This window comes from Podarcis melisellensis (genome assembly GCF_964234715.1).
Source record: "Podarcis melisellensis genome assembly, chromosome: 4".
NCBI lineage: Eukaryota > Metazoa > Chordata > Lepidosauria > Squamata > Lacertidae > Podarcis > Podarcis melisellensis.
The window spans coordinates 80,013,688-80,037,424 of NC_138531.1; the positions used below are offsets into that span (position 1 = coordinate 80,013,688).

General features: G+C 44.0%; 1 protein-coding gene across 9 annotated transcripts in view; it reads left to right on the forward strand.

The window, feature by feature from the left end:
- Positions 1 to 23,240, forward strand: part of ATP8A2 (ATPase phospholipid transporting 8A2) — a 308,445-nt gene extending 285,205 nt beyond the window's left edge. For 7 of the 9 annotated variants that reach the window (XM_081909320.1, XM_081909322.1, XM_081909323.1 and 4 more), the window contains 3 exons: positions 4,629 to 4,733; positions 18,436 to 18,527; positions 23,013 to 23,240. In XM_081909320.1, the coding sequence (XP_081765446.1) occupies positions 4,629 to 4,733; positions 18,436 to 18,527; positions 23,013 to 23,110 (295 nt within the window). In that variant the 3' untranslated portion in view covers positions 23,111 to 23,240. The remainder of the gene's footprint in view (positions 1 to 4,628; positions 4,734 to 18,435; positions 18,528 to 23,012) is intronic. The other 2 variants (XM_081909321.1, XM_081909325.1) reach the window with 1 other exon arrangement.
- Positions 23,241 to 23,737: the final 497 nt, after the last annotated feature.

Here is a 23,737-nt window from a genome sequence, read left to right on the forward strand (position 1 = left end):
GAAGACCAGTTTATATCCTGATTAGAAATAGTCATATCTACTTGCTACGCTTGTTGTGACAAAGGGCTGCACAGAAGAATATGTTTGTGTGGGTGTTAAAAGCTTATATAGATAGCAATTTATTTTCTTAGGGTCCATGCACTCCTTGTCTTAAAGTGCATTTTGAACCACATATGGTTCACCACGCACGTTAAGCCAAGGGGTGGATAGGACCTTACCTAGCACAGACGTTCACCTTCTTATTAAAAACACTGCTATTCATCTTATTAAAAACACTGCTATTAAGATGACTGTGAACGTCACACTTCCCATCTTGGACGATGCCTAATGATACTGATTGTTTACCGCTTGAACAACAAAAATATTAACATGAAATCCTGAATGGAGGAAAAGCCTTGTTTGCTTTTAGCTTGCTTTCTTTCCACCCCCACTAGAGCATTTGTATCTTTTCCTCTCTTTCTCTTGTGCTACTGTTTTATCTGAACTAGACAGCATGTCTTTAAGCCCCATGGCTTTTCCCTGCTTCTATTTGAAGGGATATGTCAAGAAGCTCCTTGATAGACTGAGCAACAGACATCCCAGCTGTTGCAACGGAATGAGGGGGCTGGGCATAGAAAGGGTTGCACATGTAGCTTCCGTGCCATGAAATCAAAATATTGTAACCCATAATGCTGTCATCTCGTGGCAAGATACATATTTAGTAATCTTACGAACTGATCCTTCTGTCTGGGTTCCTTGCCAACACCCACAGCAAGACCATTTTTTGGCATTTTCCGGTGAAGACAGAATTGTCTTTACATTTAAGCCTCCAGCTATCCTTCGCTCTGCTTGTTGGAGGTAGGCCTTCATAAAAAAGAAAGAAAACACAGCCAGGATGGAACATGCCGTTTCCTCCACTGGGCCATTTTTCTGTGGACATGTGTTGAGTGGAGTAAGGAGCTAAAGGTTTCTAATTTAGTGGGTTGACAACGTTGGACTTACGAGGAAGGAAGGAAAAGACCGGTCGGAGCAAAAGATGTGCTTTACAGATTTACTAGCAAAATGGCTGCTGTTCTGATAGGCATGATGTACCTGGAGGGAGAGGGCTTTTATTTTGCAATGCCCCCTGGTGGTGCGTCCCTGTCAATGGCAGTCAGGCCAGTCAGGTAGGTTTTGCTGCCACTAAAACAACAGTGTTTTATCTTCCTGCCTCACTCAGAAGTGAAAGGCAGTATTTAATGTTTTTGGAATAAAATTAAGGAGTGCACTTCAGGCCACTGTTAGGGTAACCGGTTTTTTGCCCCTCGTGGCTCCCAGTCACCCCACCCATTTACAATAAGCCTGGGTCTATCCGTATAGTTTCATTGAGGGTTTCATTTCTTGGCTGGGCTAGACTCACAGCGTTCTTCAGCCTTAGGTCCCCAGATGTTGCTGGACTACAACTCCCATGGTGTCCAGCCAGCATAGGCAATAGTCAAGGATGATGGGGGCTGTAGTCCAACTACATCTGGGATCCCAGGGTTGAAGAACCCTGTGCAAGAGGATAATGGAATGTCACCATGTCAATATTTTGGCTATGTCTAATATCTATACTGGTGGATGTTCTGCTACAATATCAGTATTGATCCCATATGAAAACACCAGTCGTCATGATGGGCAGGGCATGTCTCTAGGAAAGGAAAGTGTATGTATTGCATGTACTTCAGAGGCTGGAGCTGCAATGTATTTGTTCTGAAACATAGGGACATGTCACAACCTCCTTGGGGCTGGTGCCAATACCATTCATCGCTGGACCGCCACAAGAACTCCAGTAGGATTCCACTGCTTATGCCTTCTATGACCACCTTTTTTAAAAAAACAAAAAAACCTGCATCCACACTGGGTCCCGGCAACTGCCATATTTATTTTTGTGAATGCCACAGGAGAAGATGAGTTGACTACTAAGGCAACGTGTGCTTATTTAAAAAATAAAAAATAAACATACCATGGCTGCCATCACAAAACTTGGGTGATGATGTCATTGCCTGGGAATGCTCCAGTCCTGAGCCTCTTAGCTGGAAAGAGTTTGGCTCATTAGGCTAAAAGAAGTTTGCTGCTCTGATCAATGGATTTAATTTTAAGTTGACTGGAGTGCTGATAGTGAGAGACGGCTATATAACTTGATAGAGGGGCAGGATTCAGCTGTTACCTTTTAATTGGTCATAACAAGTGCCTCTTTTTGTATTCCATTTACATACATCAGTAGGATTTTTGCAAGGACTGTTGTGAAAAAACGAGATCAAGCTGTTTTGTAGTAAATACCGATTTGCCTCTTGTGCTGTTACGGACATGAGATGGAGCAATGTCTCCCTCTCTTCAGAGTTTTCGGCTCAAGATCTTATCTGATAAACGGACAGTTTACAACCCTTGTATTTATAGGCAATCGCCAAGCTAGGTTTCTAAATAATGGTTCGGGACGTTTTATTGTTTTGCTTACAAATATGATCATAACATACAAGATTTAAAAAATGACTTAATTGTTCCCACCTTTTCCTGCTCTTATAATTTGTGCTTATCCAAATGCATTGCTTTATGAACCCATCCTTTGAAAGTCTATCCTTTGAAAACTATTACATCTAAGGTGATGTGTACATTTTATATTATAAGTCTGCACAAATGGTCACCTGCCAAATCAGATACAGCCCATTGAATCCAGCCCTGGATGTGTGAAGTGACTCCTTTAAAAGTATTACGTCCACAAACATATGAAATGCAGGCTGTGGTGCAAGCAATCATTGCATCTTGCAATCATCAAGTGATAACGTGAACCAGCCTAGCAAATACCCTCTACTTCTATACTAATGAACGACTGGTGTTAATGGTGACCAAACTTTATTAAAACCAAAGCATGAGAATGGGGTCTAAATTGTATAATCTTTTTTTTAAAAAAATATGAATGATGTTGGTAGCATGTAAGCAGAGATGGGGAACCTCTAGCCTACCAGACATTCCTGGACTACAACTCCCATCATCCCTGACCATTGACCATACTGGCTGGGGCTGATGGGAGTTGTAGTCCAAGAGGATTTAGAGGGCACCAGGTTTGTCACTAGGTAAACACTACTAATACCATTTCAAGGCATTATGAAGATTGGGCAGTTTAGATAGTGGTCCTTTTGCCTACAGTTAGACACTTTCAGGACATGCTAATGTTATTTGGTCAATTAATAGTTGTGACTGAGCCTTGAAAAGTATGTCACAGAAATCTAATCAGCAAGTATATTTATTTACAGAATAAAGTTTTGGCTTACTGATGGACAGTTGATCCCACATGTCCATGCAGTTTTCCCAAATGAGGTTTAAATAGACATCATTTGAAATTGGCTCCTCTCATAAATGGAAAAAAAACAACCCTGGCTGTGGTGACCCTTCCATTTCTTTTCCAAATTCTCTCCTGCATTGACAACATTCACGCCAGCCAGGGGAAAAAATTGAGGAAGCGTTCAAGTACATAATAGGGTGTCGCGAATCAAAATGCCGACATTCTTTTGCTGCTGCTCCAGTAAGCCGAAGCCTGACACAGATGAAAATTATATAATTTCCTTATTAAGTATGTTGATCACATTTTAAGGTTCTGTGTAGACCAGTGCAAATCCAAGTTATTTCATGGCTTGCTTGTGACTTTCCCTTTGGAGAAAGGTGATGGAGCAAAAGCTAGAGATGAGCTCTGCTCTTAAGTGGGAAGAATGGATTCTTTCTGAAAAATAAATGAATCTAGGCATTAAGGTTACCAGTTGCTCTGAAGATGCAGATGTTTGCACCTATTATTATCGTGTGCAAGTAGTGAAAAATGGTGCACTCTTTCTGCACAGAAGCAGAAAATTCTGGCTGCACACCCTTTTTTCTCTCCCTCTGCAAGTGGCATGTTAAGAAGGGAGAAGAACCACCTTTAGGAGGCAGTGATTCAGGGAAGAAAAAGCCACATAAACCAGAACATTTGATTGGCCATTCATTATCAAAGAGCCTCCTAAGGTTTTCTGTGCTGCTCAAAGGACAAAATGGAAACGGGCTCTGCTTCTATGAATATTCAATTAATTACTTCTCTTTTCATTGAATGGCCAACTCTTGAGTAGTCCAATGATGGCAGTAGCAGATCCCCGCTCTGTAACCCGTCCGTCAATCGGGCACTGGGTATTATTTTCTGATCAAAGTCAGGAACAGCGTTCTGTTAAAGCAAAATGCTTTGTCATCACTACATGGATGCTGTCCCAGGTACTGTCAAGCTGAATCAACGGCTAGCATGCTATGCTGCTGCACTCTCTTTATTTCCCCAATCTTCAGTGCTCACCCGACTGCACACACAGGTTTTTCCAACCTGGTGCCCTCCCGGTATGCTCATTGGGGCTGATGAGAGTTGAGATCCAAACATATGGAAGGCACCAGGTTGGTGTAGGCTGGAATAGCGCCACTGAGAAGGTAGCATGCAATCCATGCTTTTCAGCCCAGCATCCTCTGCTGGACTGCATCCTTGAAAAAGAACCTGGGGCGGTAGGGTCTTGAGCCAGCCCTACTGACTGTCTAACTCCGTGTGGGGAAATTGGAGTCGTTTGCATCCAATGAAAGTTGATTTGTTGGTGTCTTTGTTTTTGTGTCTTTCTCCTGCGATACAGGGCCAAGCATACCTACCATAAAACTTTGCTGGAGCAGGTTCAAGAGTTGGAAGCTAAGTCCAAAGAGCTGGGGAAATCTATGCTGCGTGATAGTAATGGAAAGAGGTGGGGGCAATTCCATCTTAACTGGAAGCATGCCAGATCAATATTTCCCCCCTTCCCCACCATCATTATTTTTTTTTCCCTCAGTGCATGGGAGATCCTCCAGACTCCTCAGCAATTTTATCCATTCATCTGCTTTATTTTAAAAGGAGGAAAGAGGGGGGAAAAGCTTCCATCTTTCACTGCTCCATCCATCATAGTTTGGTGCTTGTGGCCAAGGCCCCATTTAGTGCTTCTTGCATGATGGCATGTAATGTTTTCGTTGGGTGCTGGGGCCGATCCAAAGATGTGCTTCAGGTGGCTTCTTTGTTAAATTGATGCCTTGTCTCGCTTGTTGATTTATTGTACCGGCTGACAAAAAAGACCATATTTTTACAAAAATAGGGATAACAGAATCCAGTGGGTTATGTCATCTCAAAGCCTTTTGTTCCTAAACTCCCTTGAAACTAGTTCAAGCTATGAAAGGGGTGTGTCGGTCCATTGAGTTACTGGTGTAGCTCAGTAATAGAGCATTTGCTCTGCGTGCAGAAGGTCCTTGGTTCCATCCCCAGAATCTCAAGATAGGACTGGAGATTTCCCCTTGTCTGAAACCCTGGCAAGCTGCTACCAGTTAGTGTACTTCTCTAGATGGACCAGTGGCCTCACTCCATATGAGGCAGCTTCCTACGTTCTTAATTTCCATTGGGCCTACAGAGGAGAATTTCTCATGTTATGCCAAAGATCAGTAATAGTATTGGGCGCTATAGTTCATGGTCAAAACTCTTGGTGAAAGTTACTAAGTCACGCCTAACCCCTTATCCACAGCACCCAAAGAGATCCAAAGAGCTGCTTTTGGCAGGACTTGGTCGTGCCCAGTAGAATCTTTGACTTTCCCCCATTTAATTGTAGATTCCACCATGCCATATGCTTTTATTTAACCTGACTACGGAATCCAATTTACTATTCTTCTTTATTTATTTACATAACTTACTTACTTACTGTCTGTTTGTCTTGCTTTTGAGACATGACTGCCGCCCCCGCCCCCCAAAGCAGCTCGCCTCAAAGAGATTCCTAATATACTGGGTTGGGGCATTTGTGTTAGTATCTGATTGCTGTTTCGATTGGGGTTTTTATATGCTGTAAGGTGCTGCAATAACCATTGGCTGGTGGGGGTAGCACAAATATTTTAACTAAATAAATTCCGTAAAACACTTTTCAGGCCTCGCTCAGTTTCAAAAGAGACTTGGTGTGTAACACAAGGAGCTGGGAGCTGCACAGAACTGCTGGACCAGACAAAAGGGCTCAACTGCTCCATCACAGTGATGAGCTAGATGCCTTTGGGAAGCGAGATGTGAGCTCAATAGTTCTCTCCCCACTTGTGATTCCTAGCAACTGATAGTCATGAAGTTTTTTGGATCCAGGGCAGCGTTCATGCATTATCAAAGGTAGTATTCCGCCCCCCTTTGTTTCAAGCGTTCCCAATCCCGCTGGGCTTCGTTAACTGTCACAAACCCAGTGTTTAAGGGTTGCCGTGCAATTGTCCGGATAAAGCAAGCAGTGATTACCTCTGCTATGAATGGAATGCTTCGACACAGCAAACAACATCCTGGTCTCACCTTGTGGCTTGTTACACTTTCAGCCTTAAGCTGTCCTCGCTTGTCCATTGTGTGGCTAGACCATATGGAACGCACCGCTATTATTAAACGCCCCATTGTACAGGAGTGTTATGTGCTCTGTGGGGACTTTTGTCCGGCCTGAAAGGCTTCGGAGAGAATTCTAGCGAGGCTTCTCCTCCCCCCACCCCCAATCCCACCCCACTTTCAGAAAGGTTCATTTAGCCCTTTTTAGAATGCAATTGTGCGTCGGCAAATCGAGGAGCTGAACAAGTTCAAAAAGGTTTTATAACTAACACTTGTGTTCTTCAAACAATATGGCACCGTGTGACCCGCCGAGGGACTTCATGATAATTAAATGGGATTTGACCAAACCGTCTAAACTACCAACCTGAGTGGAATGAGACTTCAAAGAAAGATTCCATTCTGGTACGAAAGGGCAGCCTTCTGAGGCTTTTATGCCCATTCTGACAGAAACTAATTGCCATATTGTAGCTGCTGCTGAGGCAAGTGGAGGAGTAAACGCATCACTTTTATTTCCTTAAATAGCCAGGCAGCAACCTTGGAACTCTTACTAATTAAACTGTAAGGCTCCGAGATCCTCTGGTTTGTATTTAGTCTATTTGTAGTGTCAGACCGCATTCACACCACTGTGATTCCACTTTGAACTGCTGTAGAATCATAAGAGTTGGAAGGGACACAGAGGGTGATCTAGTCCAGCCCCCTGCAATTCAGGAATCTCAGCTAAAGCATCCATAGCAGATGGCCATCCAACCTCCGCTTAAAAAACCTCCAGGGAAGAGGAGTCCACCACCTCCCGAGGAAGTCCATTCCACAGTTGAACAGCTCTTACTGCCAGAAGGTTATTCCTGATGTTTAGCTGTTTAGAGTTCTGGGAGCTGTAGTTTGTTCAGGGTGCTAAGAGTTGATGGGGGGAGGCCTGTTTCCCTGACAGAACTGCAATTCTCAAGAGTGGTTTAATAGCCATCCCTTCTTAACAGGGGACTCTGGAAATTGTAGCTCTGCGATAGGGTCGTTTACGAACTCTCAGCACTTGTAACAAACGACAGTTCCCAGAATGCTTTGGGGCAAGCCATAGCTGTTTCTAATAGTATCCTAACGTACGGTGTGAATGTACCAATATTCATGGTGCAACATCTACTCAGGATTGGAGGAAGTCCTACTGGACTCAGTGGGACTTACTTCCAGTTAAGCATGTACAGGATTGCAGCTTCAACTGTGCCAGGATGTCTTATGACTTTTGGAATTAGCTGGAGAAACATTTTTGAAATACAAGAAACTGTGTGGATTCCACCCCATTCGCCTCTCTCAACTCTGCTTGTACAATTTCTTATCTTTGGTATACTGGTATAATTTGTACAGCAAATGTCAGGTCATTTAGCTTTATTTAGTCATCCATTCATTCTTCAGCATGGATCATATTCTGTTGCAAGTAAACCTATTCTGTGTTTGCTCTGTACTGAACTTTTTCACTTTGATCCAGCCAAGGACCATAACGCTACCCAAAACAGGATTCCATACCTGTGAATGCAATTCTGTGTGTGGAGACTCTGGTCCTCAATCCTGCTCCTGGTTCCATGCAGAAGGATCTCTTTTTACAAAAGCTGAAATCTGCTAATCGGCTGTTCAAGGGGGTTGGTTCTTGTTCCCTGCTAATCTGAGGGATCTCAGCTATTTAAAGCTCTATTTAAAGTTATGCAGCTCCTACTGCTTCTTGGGTTCCCCCTTGTATCACAGCCTTTGTTTATAAAGTCATCATCTCTTGATCATTGTCACCTGGAAGGCTGTGTGCATGTGTTAAGTGTAACGCAGTGTGTATCTGTGTGTGTGTTTCTTGTCTCTTGTGTGATCTGCTTTCCCCAGTCATGTTGAGTTACTGTTTTGGCATTCCCCAAATGCAACTGCCATGCTGTGATTCATTCCTCGATTGTATGTTTTCATAGCCATTTATTTCATTACGTTCTCTTTCCCAAATGCTTTCATCTGTACTCCTCCTCATTACAGGCTTCCCTCATTCTCAGAAGGCTTCCATGCAGGACAATACAAGGAATCACTGCCAGATCCTTCGGTCCATTCCCTTTTCCCCAAAGGATCCCCCTCCTCTTTCCCCCCCAACACACATTTGTTTTTTCTCCTTCCTAATTGCACCCAGGTTTTCTGGGTGGTCCATCTGCAAACTAGATAATAGTGGAGTTTCTCTGCCCGGCCTTAAGTTGATGTGTCATGCTTATGATGAGGCCTCTTGTGTGCCTTCTGAGAATTGTTCTGTCTTTTATCGCCTTGTTTGAGTCCTGGCTCTTTCACACCTGCTTGGAAACATGTGCTTGTCTCTGGGGAAGGGAGGCGGTTTGCGGGGGGTGGGGGACCTATACGCTGGGAATTTCCTGATGGGACAGTCTGTCTTATTTGGATACTAATTTTGGGGGGAGTGAAAATTGTGGTGTGTTATTTTAGTTCTTCTAACTCACATCTGCTGTAGGCCTGTTGTTTCTGCGTATCATTAAACCTAGGGAGGTGAGTGTGTAATCACAATCACCTTGTTTCTAGTGAGTTATGAGTAGGATGGGTGTGCAGGCAGTTATGCTAAGGTTGCAGTAGCGTTTTCCCAGTTTCTTCTTCTGAAATGTTAGCGTTCCTTGGGAGGATTCTTGCAAGTATTCCCACTAGGGGTTAGCTTTGTTCAGGCAGTTCTGGAAGATAAGCAGACTGTCATCACAATCAGCTTCTCTGATCCCATGCTCTAAGCTGCTTGGTCCTTTTCGTTCAGCTCCTTTTGCAAACTAGCATAAGAAAATAGGTAAGAGAACTTCTTCTTTTTTACAACATTTTTGAATATAATAAAACCTTGAAGTGGTTTACAAAAGTAAAATGAACCTATTAAAATTCTCAATTTTTTTTTAAAAAAACCAGATGTTTACAAAGATTTGTAAAACTCGGTTGCATTTATAGTGCCCCAACCACACCTAAATGACTAAGATTTGAAATCCGTCTGTGAAAAGCAACACTGCTTAAAAAAAAAGTCCCCAAATCTATAAATGCCAGCTTTCCCAATACACCCTTATGTTGAGTTCTTTCTTCCTCATAGCTGATGTGCTGATATCCCCAACTCCTACCAGAACATACGCTGGTGTGACTTAAAAACACATCCAACCACACCCATGCCCACAACAATGTGCAAATGTGTTTTGAAACACAACAGGGAGGAAAGAACCTCGCTCTGATTTAAGCCAGTAACATGTGCATCACCTGGGAGTTGCTCCTCCTGCTCTCCACATATACTGCCTTTATGGGGCATCATCTAAAGGTATAGAATGGCTTTGCTGAAGTGAAGCAGAGCTGTGTCTGATCAGTGCCTGGGTAAGAGACTGCCTGGGAACCTCATGGGTGCTACTTTCAGTTCCATGATGGAAGGAAGGTGGGCAATAAATGTTCTGGATTGGAACAAATGACCCTGTGCATCCCTTCCAACTCGTAACATTTCATGTTTCTGTGATATAAATCCATCAGCGCTGGGACTGAGGGTCTCCTGGCTCTCATAACAGCCACAACTAGCCCCTTGCACATGCCTTTTTGTGAGGAGTAGCCCCACACAGACAAAAATAAGCCTCAAAAGTGTCAAGTTGCCCCAAGTTTTCGTTTGCCTCCTGTAACTGAAAATCTTTAAGTTCACCACCACAAGGCTCTGGCATTTTTAGCTGGCTCTTTGATTTTAATCAGGCACAACAAAGCCGATCTTCCTTCATTCTTAGGTTTAAAAACCAAAGATCCCCACAGTCTCCACACTGTCTCTGACCAACAAGGAGCGATGATGTTGCAGCGGGGATTCTTTTCCATCTAAGTGCTTCTGGTTGCACCTTGTTGCTTTGGTAAAAGGAGCTGTGTGACCAGCTCTTTATTTAACTTCTCTTCAGTGTGTGTGGGTTTGTTGTTGTTGTTGGGGGTTTTTGTGTTGTTGTTTTTACTCAGGGCATGAATACAGATGCCTATCTGGTCCCTGAAATAGCAGTGCAAGATACACCCCCCCCCCTCAGCACATATATACTCCAGCATGGAGCCTTGCTGACATGAGGGCTTAGAAAGACCCTCTCTTTCCAGAAGACCCCAGGGACACAAAAAGAAAGCGTCTGAGATGCATCTGAATCACACCACTCCCAGGATGCCCTGATCCAGTCTAGTGGAGGGTATTTTATTACAGTGGAAAGGGCAGTGCCCCACTAACCTCAGTCTGCCCCTCATTCAAAAAAATTAAAACAATAATAATAATACAGATACAGACTGGGAAAGAGCTCTGCTTTAAAAGAGGAAGGTCTTCTTACCAAAGCACCATCCAGACTATACATTTAAAGCACTATTATACTACTTTAAACTGCCATGGCTCCCTCCCCCCCCCCAAGAATTCTGGGAATTACAGTGTTGATGGTGTTGTTAAGAGACTTCTATTCCCCTCATAGAGCTACAGTTCCCAGAGTTTTCGCGGAAGAGGAATAAATTTCCATCCTGATTTATTGCTGAGACCCCCCTGCAAAGACTTACACAGACATGGCAGCATTACTGCTTCCTCTTCGCACAAATCTTAAAAAGCTTTAAGCAAAACTACAATTCTATGCAGAGTTTCCTGGAAATATGCTCTTTGGAACTCATCCTGACGGCATAGGTTCAGCCTGTAAAAAATGTTGAGCTTTGGCAAAAAACAATGTGTTTCCATTTAAACTGCCGGCATGAAGTAGGAACACCATCAAATAAAAGGAAAGAAGTATCCAGCTAGATTATTTCCCTCCTACTCTGGCCTCCTCTGTGCTAAACAGATACAAACAGAGTAGAAAGTCTCATTATTACTTAATTCACTTGCCAGAGCAAAGAGGATCCCTCAATAATCCTGGTGTTCCAAAAAATAAAAATCCCAGAACTGTGCCCCCTGCCATGCTCTCTCTCGTCTACACCACTAATGGTCCTCATAACCTGGGGGAAAGCTGGTAAAATACCAGGGGGGCTGCTGTTCTTGGACTCACAACTTCCATGAGCCGACAAAGCCAATGGTTGGAGGTGATGGGACCTATAATTTAACAACTGCTGGATGGCACAGGTTCCCTCACCCTGATTTAAGTTCAGAGAATTTGGTCATAAAATTGTAGTGTTGGAAGGGACCCCAAGATCCATCTAGTCCAACCCCTCGCAATGCAGTGATCACAACTAAAGCATCCCTGGTCCTCTTTTGAGTTTCTGAATCAGATATCCCACTTAAAAGCTAATAGATTTACCAAAGCAGCAATTTGTTAATATACCTAAAAAGCCAGCGTCGCAAAATGAACAGAGTGTTTAATTTGAACCGAATAGACATGGGTTCAAATCCACACACAGCATGCTCAGGGTAACTGACAGTTGTGAGGATAAAGTGGGATGGGAATCTCTTGATTCTTTGAAAGAACAGAATACACATGCAAACAAACAAAGGCTAGTCGAAAGCATTTCACTCCCCATCTATAGCAATTATAAGACCTATACTTTCTCGCCAGATAATTGATAGTCTATCAGTGTCAGTGATGACACCAGCAGTGCAGCTAAAATAATAATTAGGATCATTGCTAGTTACTATTTTAGGGTTGTAGCTTAGTAGAAGAGCACATCTTTTGCATGCAAAAGATCCCAGGTCCATTGCTCACAGGTAGACCTAGGGTAGTCCCCTGCCTGAATCCCTGGATACCCTCTGCCTGACACTGTACAGAGAGCTAGGTGGGCCGATAAATGCTCTGACTCAATATCAGGTTGATTGAAAATGGAAAAGAGTTCAAGTTCTGATGATCATAAAGCTGATTTTAGGCACCGTGGGCCTTTGCCAACTTGGTGCCCTCCAGATGTTTTCAGCTCAATGGGAGCTGTAGTACAAAACATCTGGAGAGCACCAGATTGGTGGAGGTTGCCATGCACACTTACCTGGAAGTAAGTCCTGTTGAACTCAACAGATATTCCTTCTGAGTTGACATTGTACTGGATTGCACTGTTGGATAGAGAAAAATCCTTCTGAAACAAAGCAATCACATCTAACCGTATCCCCAGTAATCCTGTCAGTGTTTTGTTAGACCATTTAAATTAAGCCCATCAGCAAAATCCATGTCAAACTAGTCTGGAACCTCTTAAAGGCAAATAAAATATCAGTAGCAAGTAAATGGTGTCGCTGTTAAATTCTTTCTCTCAACAGCACGACTGAACCAAAGCTGGAAAATAGCTGAAATGGCAAATTTGACAGAGTCCGTGAAAATGGGAGAAAAGGCAAACAAACCACAAGACATTTTGAAAGGCCTCCATTTATTAATTACTGGAGATCGAAGCGGAGATGAACAAATATATATTTATTTGATATACGGTACTTATGCCATGCCTTAAAAGAGACCATTTCAAGGCAGCTTTCCAAATCAAGTTATACAATGAAAATACAATAAACAAAAAATTAGATTAAAAAGTCCAAATCAGTCATCAAAATAAGCAAATGACCCTGAAATACTAGAAGCGATGGCAGCTAAAAAATAAAATGTCATTAAAAGTGACATTGATTTGTTCTTGTTTGGTTTTAAACCAATATCCTGAAGTTTAAAAAGCATGGTAAAATAAACATGTTGTCATCTTGCATGTTAAAAACTCCAAAGGGTAGGCACCAGGTGGATGTACCTAGGTAGGGAGTTCCAAAATTGGGGTGGCACAATGGAGAAGAAGTGATCCTTGGGTCTCCACTTACAGTTTGATTTCAGTAGGTGTGGTGCCCAAAGAGGACCTTAAAGCAAGGGCAGGATCATCATACAGGAGGAAGGTTTTTTTTCCCTCCCTTTATAAATTGTTATTCTGTGGCTCATGCATTTCAGTGAGTTAGCTCAGAATGTTTGTGGCTTGTTAGGATCAGGTACACTTAGTTAGCACTTTTAAACCTAGAATGACTGTGAGCTCCCTGTAAAATTATACATGTATGAAAAAAGGCATACATTGTGAGTTGTGTCCAGCAAAGCACTAAGTAAGTCTCCCATCCACTTGCAAAATGGGACTCCCCCCATCTCCCCCTTGCAGTCCCTAAATCTGTTCTGGAGACTCCTTCAACCCTCTAGTGCAGTTGTAGGAGGCAGGAGAGATGGAGGAAAAGTCCCATTGCATAAGTGGAAATCCTTGTGTTGATGGAGACGCGTTAGTTGGGTACTGCCCTGTCCCTTTAACCTTGGAAGCCCAGTCCAGGTATGGAGAGCAAAAGTAGGAACAGCCAGGAATTTACCATTGTCTGCCTACCTTTTAAAAATAAAAGCAAATGTAGCAAACATTTCAGAGGCATATACACTTTTAGAATTTGGGTTCGGTTCTTCAACAGGGTATCTTATTTAGCTGGTCAAATCATGAAACTCCCTCTGTTAAAGAGAAAGAAAGAAAGAAAGAAAGAAAGAAAGAAAGAAAGAAAGAAAGAAAGAAAGAAAGAAAGAAAGAAAGAAAGAAAGAAAGAAAGAAAGAAAGAAAGAAAGAGAAGCAGACATAGTAACATCCAACAAACTGATGCATGCATTTCATTTGGACTTGCCAGAAAATAACAGCCTAAATCAGAAGGGTTTGAAATAATAATAATAATAATAATTATTATTATTATTATTTATACCCCACCCATCTGGCTGGGTTTCCCCAGCCACTCTGCTTGTTTCAAAAGGGACCTATAGTAGCAATAGGGAACCTGGGGTCCCCAGATCTTGTTGGACTCCAACTCCCATCAGCCCCCACCAACATGGCCCATGATCAGGTAGGATGAGAGTCCAGCAACATCTGGAGAGCCACAGGTTATCCACTCCTGCCATATAGAACTTTTAAGGGGATAGTCAACTGACTTTGAACTTCAGGGACCAGGGACACGGTCCCAGCACTTCTGATGCTTGCAGATAATGTCACAAGATGCTTCAGTTTGGGCAGATGTTCTCAGTCCGGCCTGAAGAGATCCCATAGTGCCCTGTGAGATGCTACTCCTTTCCCTAAACATTTATTGGGGCTTTGTTCTCCAGTGATGATATGGGTCCCGACTTAATGAGGTTTTAAACTGAACAGAAGAAGTTCATTACTTAGTTTAGTTCTGAGAGCTGTCACTTTACTGAAATATCTATATAAATTAAAATCCAACCCATAGCCACATATGCTAGCAAATGGGGTTTTTTTTTTTTTTTACTATTATTATTAATTATATTTTTGGAAAAGAACCAGAGGGGAAGTGCAAGGCTAGAGACAACGCTAAAGTAGGCCATGTGTCAGCCTGTATTTCACAGTGGAAATGTGCTTATTTCACAGAACAATTTGCATATTTAAGGGGGGAAATTGCTTATTTCATGGCACGGCATTAATAAATGCAGAAAAGCTGATAGCATATATATATATATATATATATATATATATATATATATATATAAAAACTGAGCCAGGCACTTGAGTGCATTTGTCTGTCCACTCCAACACTTCCTTGTTCACCTAGTTTTTCTTTTGTTTAATTATTCGAGCGGATGTCGGCAGGTGAGCTCCATTACTTTACCAGCAAGTTCCCAGGCTGCTGCTTGCTAATGACTTCCTCTCTTCTCAACTCCTTTCCTTGGAAGTAAGCCCAACATAAAATGCATGAAATGTGCATAAGAAATCTTGCACGTTTCAGTGGGGTTTTCATAGGAGAAATCCCCAGTAGATGGGAGTGACTTCTGTTTGTTTGTTTTTTTAAAAATATCCCCCTCCTGTCACCAGGATCCTGGCGCTTTGCTCACAAATCATGTCAGAGCACAGCTTCTAACTTGCTCTTTTGTTAGGGGCCAGAGCTGGGGGAGGGACAACCTGAATTTTTAAAACCCCGGCAGAGGCACCCAGTTTCCCAGGATGTGCCTGTTCTATCACCAAGACACCTGCATCCACTTTAACCTTCCCTTCTGTCTGTGTCTCGCTTTTGCCACCAGCCAATTAGTGAACTCTGGAGGACATTCTGGGTCAAGCTGCAGCAAGTGCCTCGAATCCTCATTAACACTAATTAGCGCTCAGTAGGTTAATTGGTGATGAAGCTCATCTTTTTTTAATTACTCCAACGAATAAGCCATTGGGACCCTGTGGTCAGCTTTGAATTATTCTGTTTGTTTTGATGCTTGTCAACTGAATGTGTAAAGACAGATGTTCTTTGCCCAGGCTTAGGGACTCCTTTCCTTTGCGGGAGGGGCTGAAAAGACAAAGGATCCTTTTTACCGTTGTTAATTGGGGCTTAGCTGATGCCCTAGAACAATTATTCCCAACCCACCCCCTTTTCCCAGGTGGAAAAGAATGCATCATTTGGGGGGCAGCGAACAGGACATACGCATCACTAGCAGAATTGATAACTTTAACATTTCCCACACTCGCTAGGAGCCCCATCACATTTCGCAAGCATTTGTAACAGTGACGGTGAGATTTAAATTCTAAACAATGAACTGCAGAACCCGAAAATCATAGGCTTAGTTTGCACATAACACAAAGCCAAATCATGGCTTAGTGCAAGCACACAAACTCCCAGAACAGAAACTGAAGCTGCTGCATTGCTGTGAACTGGACCATAGTTTGGCTTAGTATGTCATCCAAACCTGGAGGTTTATCTCCTCCAGATGAACCAGAAGGTGCAAATAAAGAACAGACCATGGGTACAGCTTGTTTTTGGTCTGGAGCAAGACAAAGCATGTATGTGGGTTCAAATGACACAAGCCATGTATTAGCTCCCAGAAGCAGCAGGACCAGAGAAGGAGCCCAGAGGCCATGATCTCTCCATGCTTGTGCTGAGCCATGATTTGGCTTCACACTTACATGCAAACGGGATCAGTATCTCATAGATACTGGCCCAAGACAAAGGACCAAATCCAGATAAGCTTGGAACTAATAGAGCTGGTCCCCAGCAAAGAGAACTCCAGAGTTTCATTCTTCCTTGCTGTCTCGCAGCATCTGTCCTGTTGCCTTGTTCAAGATTTGTAACAACAACAAAAACCCCATCAGGATATCTGTAGTTCTATGTGGCAATTCCATTTCTTCCATAGGCAACAGTTCTTGGAGAAGACCCTTGAAGGTTTGTGCCAGAGGGAAAGGTAGTTTAAAAGAACGATCACTGTCACTTTCTTCTCTGGTCCAATATGTTACTCTTTGTATTATTCTGAAAACCTAGTTTGACTGGAGGTGAGAGTACAACAAAAGAATTGTGTACATACCATGTAGGGGTAGCCAACGTAGTGGCCTCCACATGGTGTTGGACTACAACTCCCATCATCCCTTATCTCCAGGGAGGCTCGCCTGGCACCACCATTATATATCTTTAGGTGCCAGGCAAAAACTTTCGTCTATAATCATGCCTTTGGCCTTTTAACTATCTGGCCTTTTTTCCTTTCTTTTTATTTGGTTTGTTTGTTGCACAAGAAAATATTTCATAAAAACTAATTTTAAAAACTACCTGGCCTTTTAGAAGTGAGTGGGGTGTTTTTTATTTCTTTTTCCTCTTGGTTTCCATATATCTCGGGGCCGAGGGTTGTCTGTCTGTTTGGTTGGTTCTAAATTGCTTTAGGTTGCCCTGGCCAAGATAAAGCGGCTTAATTTAATAAATAACAGGAAGACTGGGCTCAGGGCAGCTAACACCCGATATAAAAACAAATTGATTGAAATACAACTTAAAAACAAGATTAAAATACAACATTAAAACATTAAAATACAGCCTCATTTCAATGGAAACTCAAATCAAAAACTTTTTTTGGGATGAAAACATCATGATGATGGAGGTCATGTCATCATTAGAGCACTGATGATTAAAAGGCATGGATGAGTCTTTGTGGAGAGAACCGAGATTACACCCAGGAGTTCTGCTGTGGGTTCTTCTTGTTGTGTGGCCTTCCACACCCTGGGGCCCTCCTGACATTGTGGACTACAGCTTCCACCAGCCCCAGCTAGCCTGGCTAACGGTCGGGGATGAGGGGAATTTGCAGCCCACAACACATCACTGGGCGGCACTATGTTGGCTACCCTTCCATGTATTGACTTTATTAGGCCTTTATTAGTGATTGTCCTGGCTTGCACTGTCCCCAAGGTGCTGCCCACCCTGAAGTAAGAAGAGATGGAGACGCTGGCATAAACCACCAACTCACAGGAGCCATGTTGGTGCCAGGTTCTCCCACAACATTTTTCTTCCTGCTCACGTTGTAACATGTTCTGCAGACAAAGGAGAAGCATACAGGCAAACCTTTCTGGACTGAGTTTTTTTTGCCTCACGTGTTGGGATGGAGGGGAGCCGTTACAGTTTGCATAATATCCTGAGGAGGAATTAGTATGTTTGTGTTGGCTTATCTGCTGGAAGCCTAAATGCCATGGATTTTGAGCAGTGCAATAGTCCTGGCACGCGTTGCAGAAAATAGTTCTTTCTTATGTTTACTGTTCTTTTCGGGAGCAAAGGAAATTATAGAGTTTACTCTCCTAGTGGAATGAAGATCCTTGGCGAGTTTATCTACTGCTTGCAGTTCTGGGGTTCCCGCCTTGTGAAGTTTTAGAAAATTGCACTTGACTTTTCTTGGCTGCGACTCGGTAGTTGAGCATCTGCTTTGCAAGCAGAAGGTCTCAGGTTCAGTCAGCCCTCCACGCAGGGCTGGAGGTAGCACGGTCTCAAACCCTCAACAGCCACTCCAAATTGGTGCAGACAATACTGAGCTCAATGGACCAGTGATTTGACTTTTTTAAAAAAATCTGGAAATATTCCAAGACCGGTACTTCTGAATAGAACAGTTTAACATATCCTACATAACATCATGTTGCCCTTTCTCTCTGCAGCAGTTGTGACCCTAAGGAAGTTTGCATGCCGTGCAATGAAAGTTTATAGAACCTTCCAACTAACTTGGAATATGTATGTTCTCTAAACAGCAGTGGCTCACTGCCATGAGCACATTAGAATTGGCTGGTTGCTTGTTTACACTTGAAAGGTATCGGGAGAAGCTATATAGATCCTGCACCATCACTGTTGTGTCCACATCTTGTTTTCTTCTTTGATTTTAAAAGAGGCCATTTAATGGTTCATGTCGTAAGCGTCTCACTGGGTTTGTTCTTTCTTCTTGCAGCATGAACGAACGGGACCACTTGTTGAAAAGGCTTGGCAGAAAAACCCCTCCAAGTCTCTTCCGTGCTCATTCTGTCCAGCAAGGTGTCTCACGTAAGTAGTAATAGAACTCAGTCCTGAAATGCAGCAGGAGTAACAGGCAGGGTTGGGTTGGCATGTAACTCCCATCCGAAGCCCTGTAGAAATGAATGAAAAGCAGAGAGCGGCGCACTATGTTCAAATTAGAAGCTTGTACCCTTTTGCAAAAGGGACACAGGTGGCGCTGTGGGTTAAAGCCTCAGCACCTAGGACTTGCTGATCGAAAGGTCGGCGGTTCGAATCCCTGCTGCGGGGTGCGCTCCCGCTGCTCGGTCCCAGCGCCTGCCAACCTAGCAGTTCGAAAGCACCTCCGGGTGCAAGTAGATAAATAGGGACCGCTTACCAGCGGGAAGGTAAACAGCGTTTCCGTGTGCAGCTCTGGCTCGCCAGAGCAGCGATGTCACACTGGCCATGTGACCCGGAAGTGTCTCCGGACAGCGCTGGCCCCTGGCCTCTTAAGTGAGATGGGCGCACAACCCCAGAGTCTGTCAAGACTGGCCCGTACGGGCAGGGGTACCTTTACCTTTACCTTACCCTTTTGCAAAGAGACGCGGGTGGCGCTGTAGGTTAAACCACAGAGCCTAGGACTTGCCGACCAGAAGGTCGTCGGTTCGAATCCCCGCAATGGGGTGAGCTCCCTTGCTCGGTCCATGCTCCTGCCAACCTAGCAGTTCGAAAGCACAAAAGTGCAAGTAGATAAATAGGTACCGCTCGGGCGGGAAGGTAAATGGCATTTCCGTGCACTGCTCTGGTTCGCTAGAAGCGGCTTAGTCATGCTGGCCACATGACCCGGAAGCTGTACGCAGGCTCCCTCAGTCAATAAAGCGAGATGAACGCCACAACCCCAGAGTCGGCCACGACTGGACCTAATGGTCAGGGGTCCCTTTACCTTTACCCTTTTGCAAAAGGTGGGCTAGGGAGAGATGATCCGACAGAGAAGCAAAGTAGCTGACAGTGACACTCCTATTTGGAACTGGAATTAGGGTCTGTGCCTTTCCCAAGATTTCAAATGTCCTCAGACATTTGCAAAAACTTCAATTCCTCCATATCCCACCAACCCCCAAAGTCCGGGAGAAACGTATTACAGTATGATTGCTGCTTTAAACTGTATTTCAAAGAGATGCCAGCTGAAGTTTAAAATAATCAAAAATGATATTTTAACGCTGCCATTGAAGGGCAGAGTCACACAGCTTTCTGCGCAACCTTTTATTCAGCCTGACCCTGTGGCAACATCATTGCACTATTTGCTTCCGCAGTGCGCTCATTGGCATGCAGTAAGGTTTACCTTTATACATATTGTTTCAGCATCAAATGGTGCACGGTTCACGGGGGTTTTGCAGCATAACTTACCCCTGCCCAGAGTGTATACCATTGTGCTTTCCACTGGGAGGTGGCTGGGGGGAGGGGAAACAGCACCAAACACCTGACTTCCTATCGGGGGCACCTCTGCCCTTTTAGTGAGGGAGAGGTCGTGGGGAGATCAGCACACTGTAGATACAAAGATGGGAGTGCAAGGTTGGCTCTGCACCATACTGACCTCCTCACTTTCTCCCTCCTGGTACACACAGCGATGCCACTGCTGGAGAGGCCAGCAGCATGCTAGCACCCCCTCCCTGCCAGCTGCCGCCAGCTATTCATTTTGTTTGGGTGGCTCTTAAGTATTTGGAGGTTTGTGCAGCTCAGGAATATCTAGTTTAAGGTGCTTGCAAGATACCTCCTTCCAGCCTATGACCTCATTGGTCAGGTATGCATACAGAGAATACTCTGCAAGTGTGTTGTTCCCTGTTCAACCTCAGGGAGTCTAGGGCAGGCCTGGGAATATTGCTGCACTACAGCTCCCATCATACCTGAGCTTTGGCCAACAACACCTGGAGGGCCACAAGTTCCCCATCCATGTTATAGACCTGGGGTCCACAATGTTGTGGCATTGGGCATCCTCATTTCCGAATACGTATATATGGGACATTGGTCTTTGCTGTCTTTATTGGGAGGGAGTTTATTGCCACACTTGGAAATGGGCTCCCTGACTATGCAGACCACCATTGGTCTCACCATATAAGGCTGTTCTTATGTCCATCCTGTTTAGGGAATTTCCCGCTTAGAGGTTATTTTTTTGTGCAGGGTACAGAGATGTAAATCATTGCCGATTTACACCCTTAGGCTTTGGACTGGTTCCAGAGTTGCATCGTTTGAAAAGCAGGTGAAAACAATGAAATGTCCTTCCCCTTCAGACACGCTCTGAATGCGAGAAGCTGTTTGACCCTCCAGAACAAAAGTGTGAAGAAAAAGAATGTTCTGGCACACACAACAAGAAAGCTTGTGCTGTCAGGTGTGATCTATGAGGCTGTGCACACTGTTGAAGGCATCCCCGAGCTTTTAACAGGTTGATAAGCCACAGGAAATAAGAAGAGGGTACTAAAATAAATTTTACCTCTGCTAGCATGTCCCCCATAAATACTAATGATTAAGCGTTAAATGAGCTGGGCCAGTTAGGCTTTGCTGCAATCCTCACCCACCTGTTTTTCTCATGAGCATAAATTTTCACTGTATTTTTAAGACTTTCAAAAGGGGCTGATCCATTATCCTCTACAACTTCTGTCATCCCTTATCAATAGAAACTGTTAAGCAGCACACCAGGAAAAGAAGCAGGGAAAGGGTTGGGTGCCCAGTAATAATTAGCAGTGCAGTTCATGCAACAAAGAAATGTGTACTGTATAGTAGTACAAAAATGGTCTGTTACCAAATCAATTGCCTGATTAAGCAGGTAAAAGACTATCGTCCCCATTGAATTGCAGAGAAAATATAGAATATGGGTTGTTTAAGGGCTTTAGCTCAATGATAGAGCATCTGATTTGCATGCAGAAGGAGCCAGGTTCAATCCCTAACATCTTCAGGTTGGGTTGGCAGTGTTTGCCCTCTGGAACCCTGAAGAGCTGCTGTTAAATGGGGCAATGTTCTGATTCAATATAGAAGGCATCTTCCTATACTCCTTCCTATGGAGGTCAGTGTGGTGCAAACACACCAGTAGCAGGAGCACAAGATTACTGATGTTTTTCACACTGTGCTGACCTCCTCTCTGCCTCTCTCCTCTCTTGGTAAGTAGCAACAACTGCCCTGCCAGGAAGTTACCCTAGCAGCTCTGCCATACCTGATGAGCTGCTTCTGGGTACCTGCTGCACCTCACCCAATGGGAACACTAACAAAATGATCAGGTAGCTGTACTGAGAAGGGTCATAACTCCTTAAATGGGAGATGAATTGTAATCTCTCACCCAGAAGGGTATCCAAGCTAACAGCAATATGCTTCTAATACTTCTGCACTGATATCCTCCAGAAAATGGGAAAACCTATAGTTTCACAATATTGCAAGCCTTACTTCCCACACACCATCAGATAACTTCTAAACCCTCCTCAAGTCTCAGATGATTGAAGAGGCTGAGAATTTGGGACCTGTGTTGTGCCAGAGCCTCTGTGACACTGCTCTTGCACTCCTGGGCAGCTGTACATGCTCCGAACAATGGGTGGCTTGTTCCAGAGAATGGAATAATAGGTGCGGCTTTTAAAAGGGGGGAGGAGAGTTGGGGAGACGTTCAAGCTTTCAATGGCTCTATTGTAAAGCCAGAGATGGGATCTTTCATTGTTTGGTTTCTAAAGATAGCGGAAATGTGCAATTAGTCAACTTTTGGGTCACGTGTAAAGGAGATGGGGAAGACAGAAATATATGCCAACAGTTTTTCTTTGTTTCTCTGGTGGTAGTGAAAGGCAGAGCTGGATTAAACATCATGCTAAGTGCTGTATCTGGTGGAGTCCCGGTCAAATTTGGGGGGTGGAGTGGAGGAGGGCTCAGTCTACGGGCTTCAGCTCTTAAGTTTCACATTGTGAAAAGCATGTCCCTCTTGCTTCCAGCACATGGTTTCTTTACAGTAGCATAGACTGGTGCCTTCTGAATATTGTGGGCTACAACTCCCATCAGCCCCAGCCAGCACTGCCAGTAGCTAGGGATGATGGGAGTTGTATTCCACAATACATCACTGGAGGGCAGCAGATTGTCTACCCTTGGTGTATCAACCTTATTAGGGCTTTATTCATGATTATCCACAGGCTGCCCTATCCCATGTGCTGCAGAGCATGGTGGTTATGGCAAGTACCATTAACTGCCTTATCCTCCATGAATTTGTCCAATCCTCTTTTAAAGCCATCCACATCTAAGTGGTGTGCACCTAGCTGTCACAGGCCCATTCCCACTCTACAGTTTTAACTATTTAACTATCCTTTTTACCTATTGTCTTCTGTTCACGTTTAGCTTTCTGGGTTTTATTCATGCTTGTCTTGATTTTTGTGAGCCTCTTTGAGTCCTGGTTCTGGAAGAAAGGCAGGAGTGTAGTGGTGGTGGTGGTGGTATTCTAACCATTCCACCATTTTGGCACTTTCTTTTAACTATTGACAAAGCATGTTCTTTCATTGATTTCCTCTCTGCGCTGCTCCTTCTATTCTTCTCCAGACGGGTATGCGTTTTCTCAAGAGGAGCACGGGGTCGTTTCCCAGTCTCAAGTCGTCCGATCCTACGACACGACGAAACAGAGACCTGGCGTCGAATAACGGCGGTCCTTTTGCTCGGCTGGTGGCTGGAGTAATAAGATCGGGATCAATGCGTCCACTGTTAATACATCCTCGACTAAGGTTGGCAACAGCAGCGTAAACACCAGAAAAGAAAACCCTTTTTACTGTGGCCTTAGCCAACGAGTTTGTTATGTACGCTTCTCGCAGACCTTGAGCACACATCGTAGGGCAAATCCCTCATCTGAAGCCGGCTGCCTTGCTCTGCCTCACATTTGTTTACCTTGTTTATGCAGCAATTTGGCTGTGCTCCACGAGGTGTGAAATTGAAAACCATTTTGTTTTTGCCGCGGTTTTAAAAAGAAAGGGAAGCGGAGGGGTGGGGGGAGGAGAAGAAGTAGTTCTGGGGGGGGGAAGTAACAGAAGTTGTATGTTCTGTGAGAGATCAGCCAAATTTGGATAGGAGCGCTGGCATTTCCTGTTTTGCCATGCCCAGATCCAAGCGCGCAAAGGGTGCATGTATGAAACCTTTGTAATGTTCACTGTTTATTTGACTGAAAGGCTTGCGGAGAGAGCTGGGAGGCCAGGAAAACAAATGCATCATGGAGAGAGAGAGAGTGTGCGGGAGGGCAGGAACGATGGCCCCAGCAACAAACGTGGCCGGCTCTC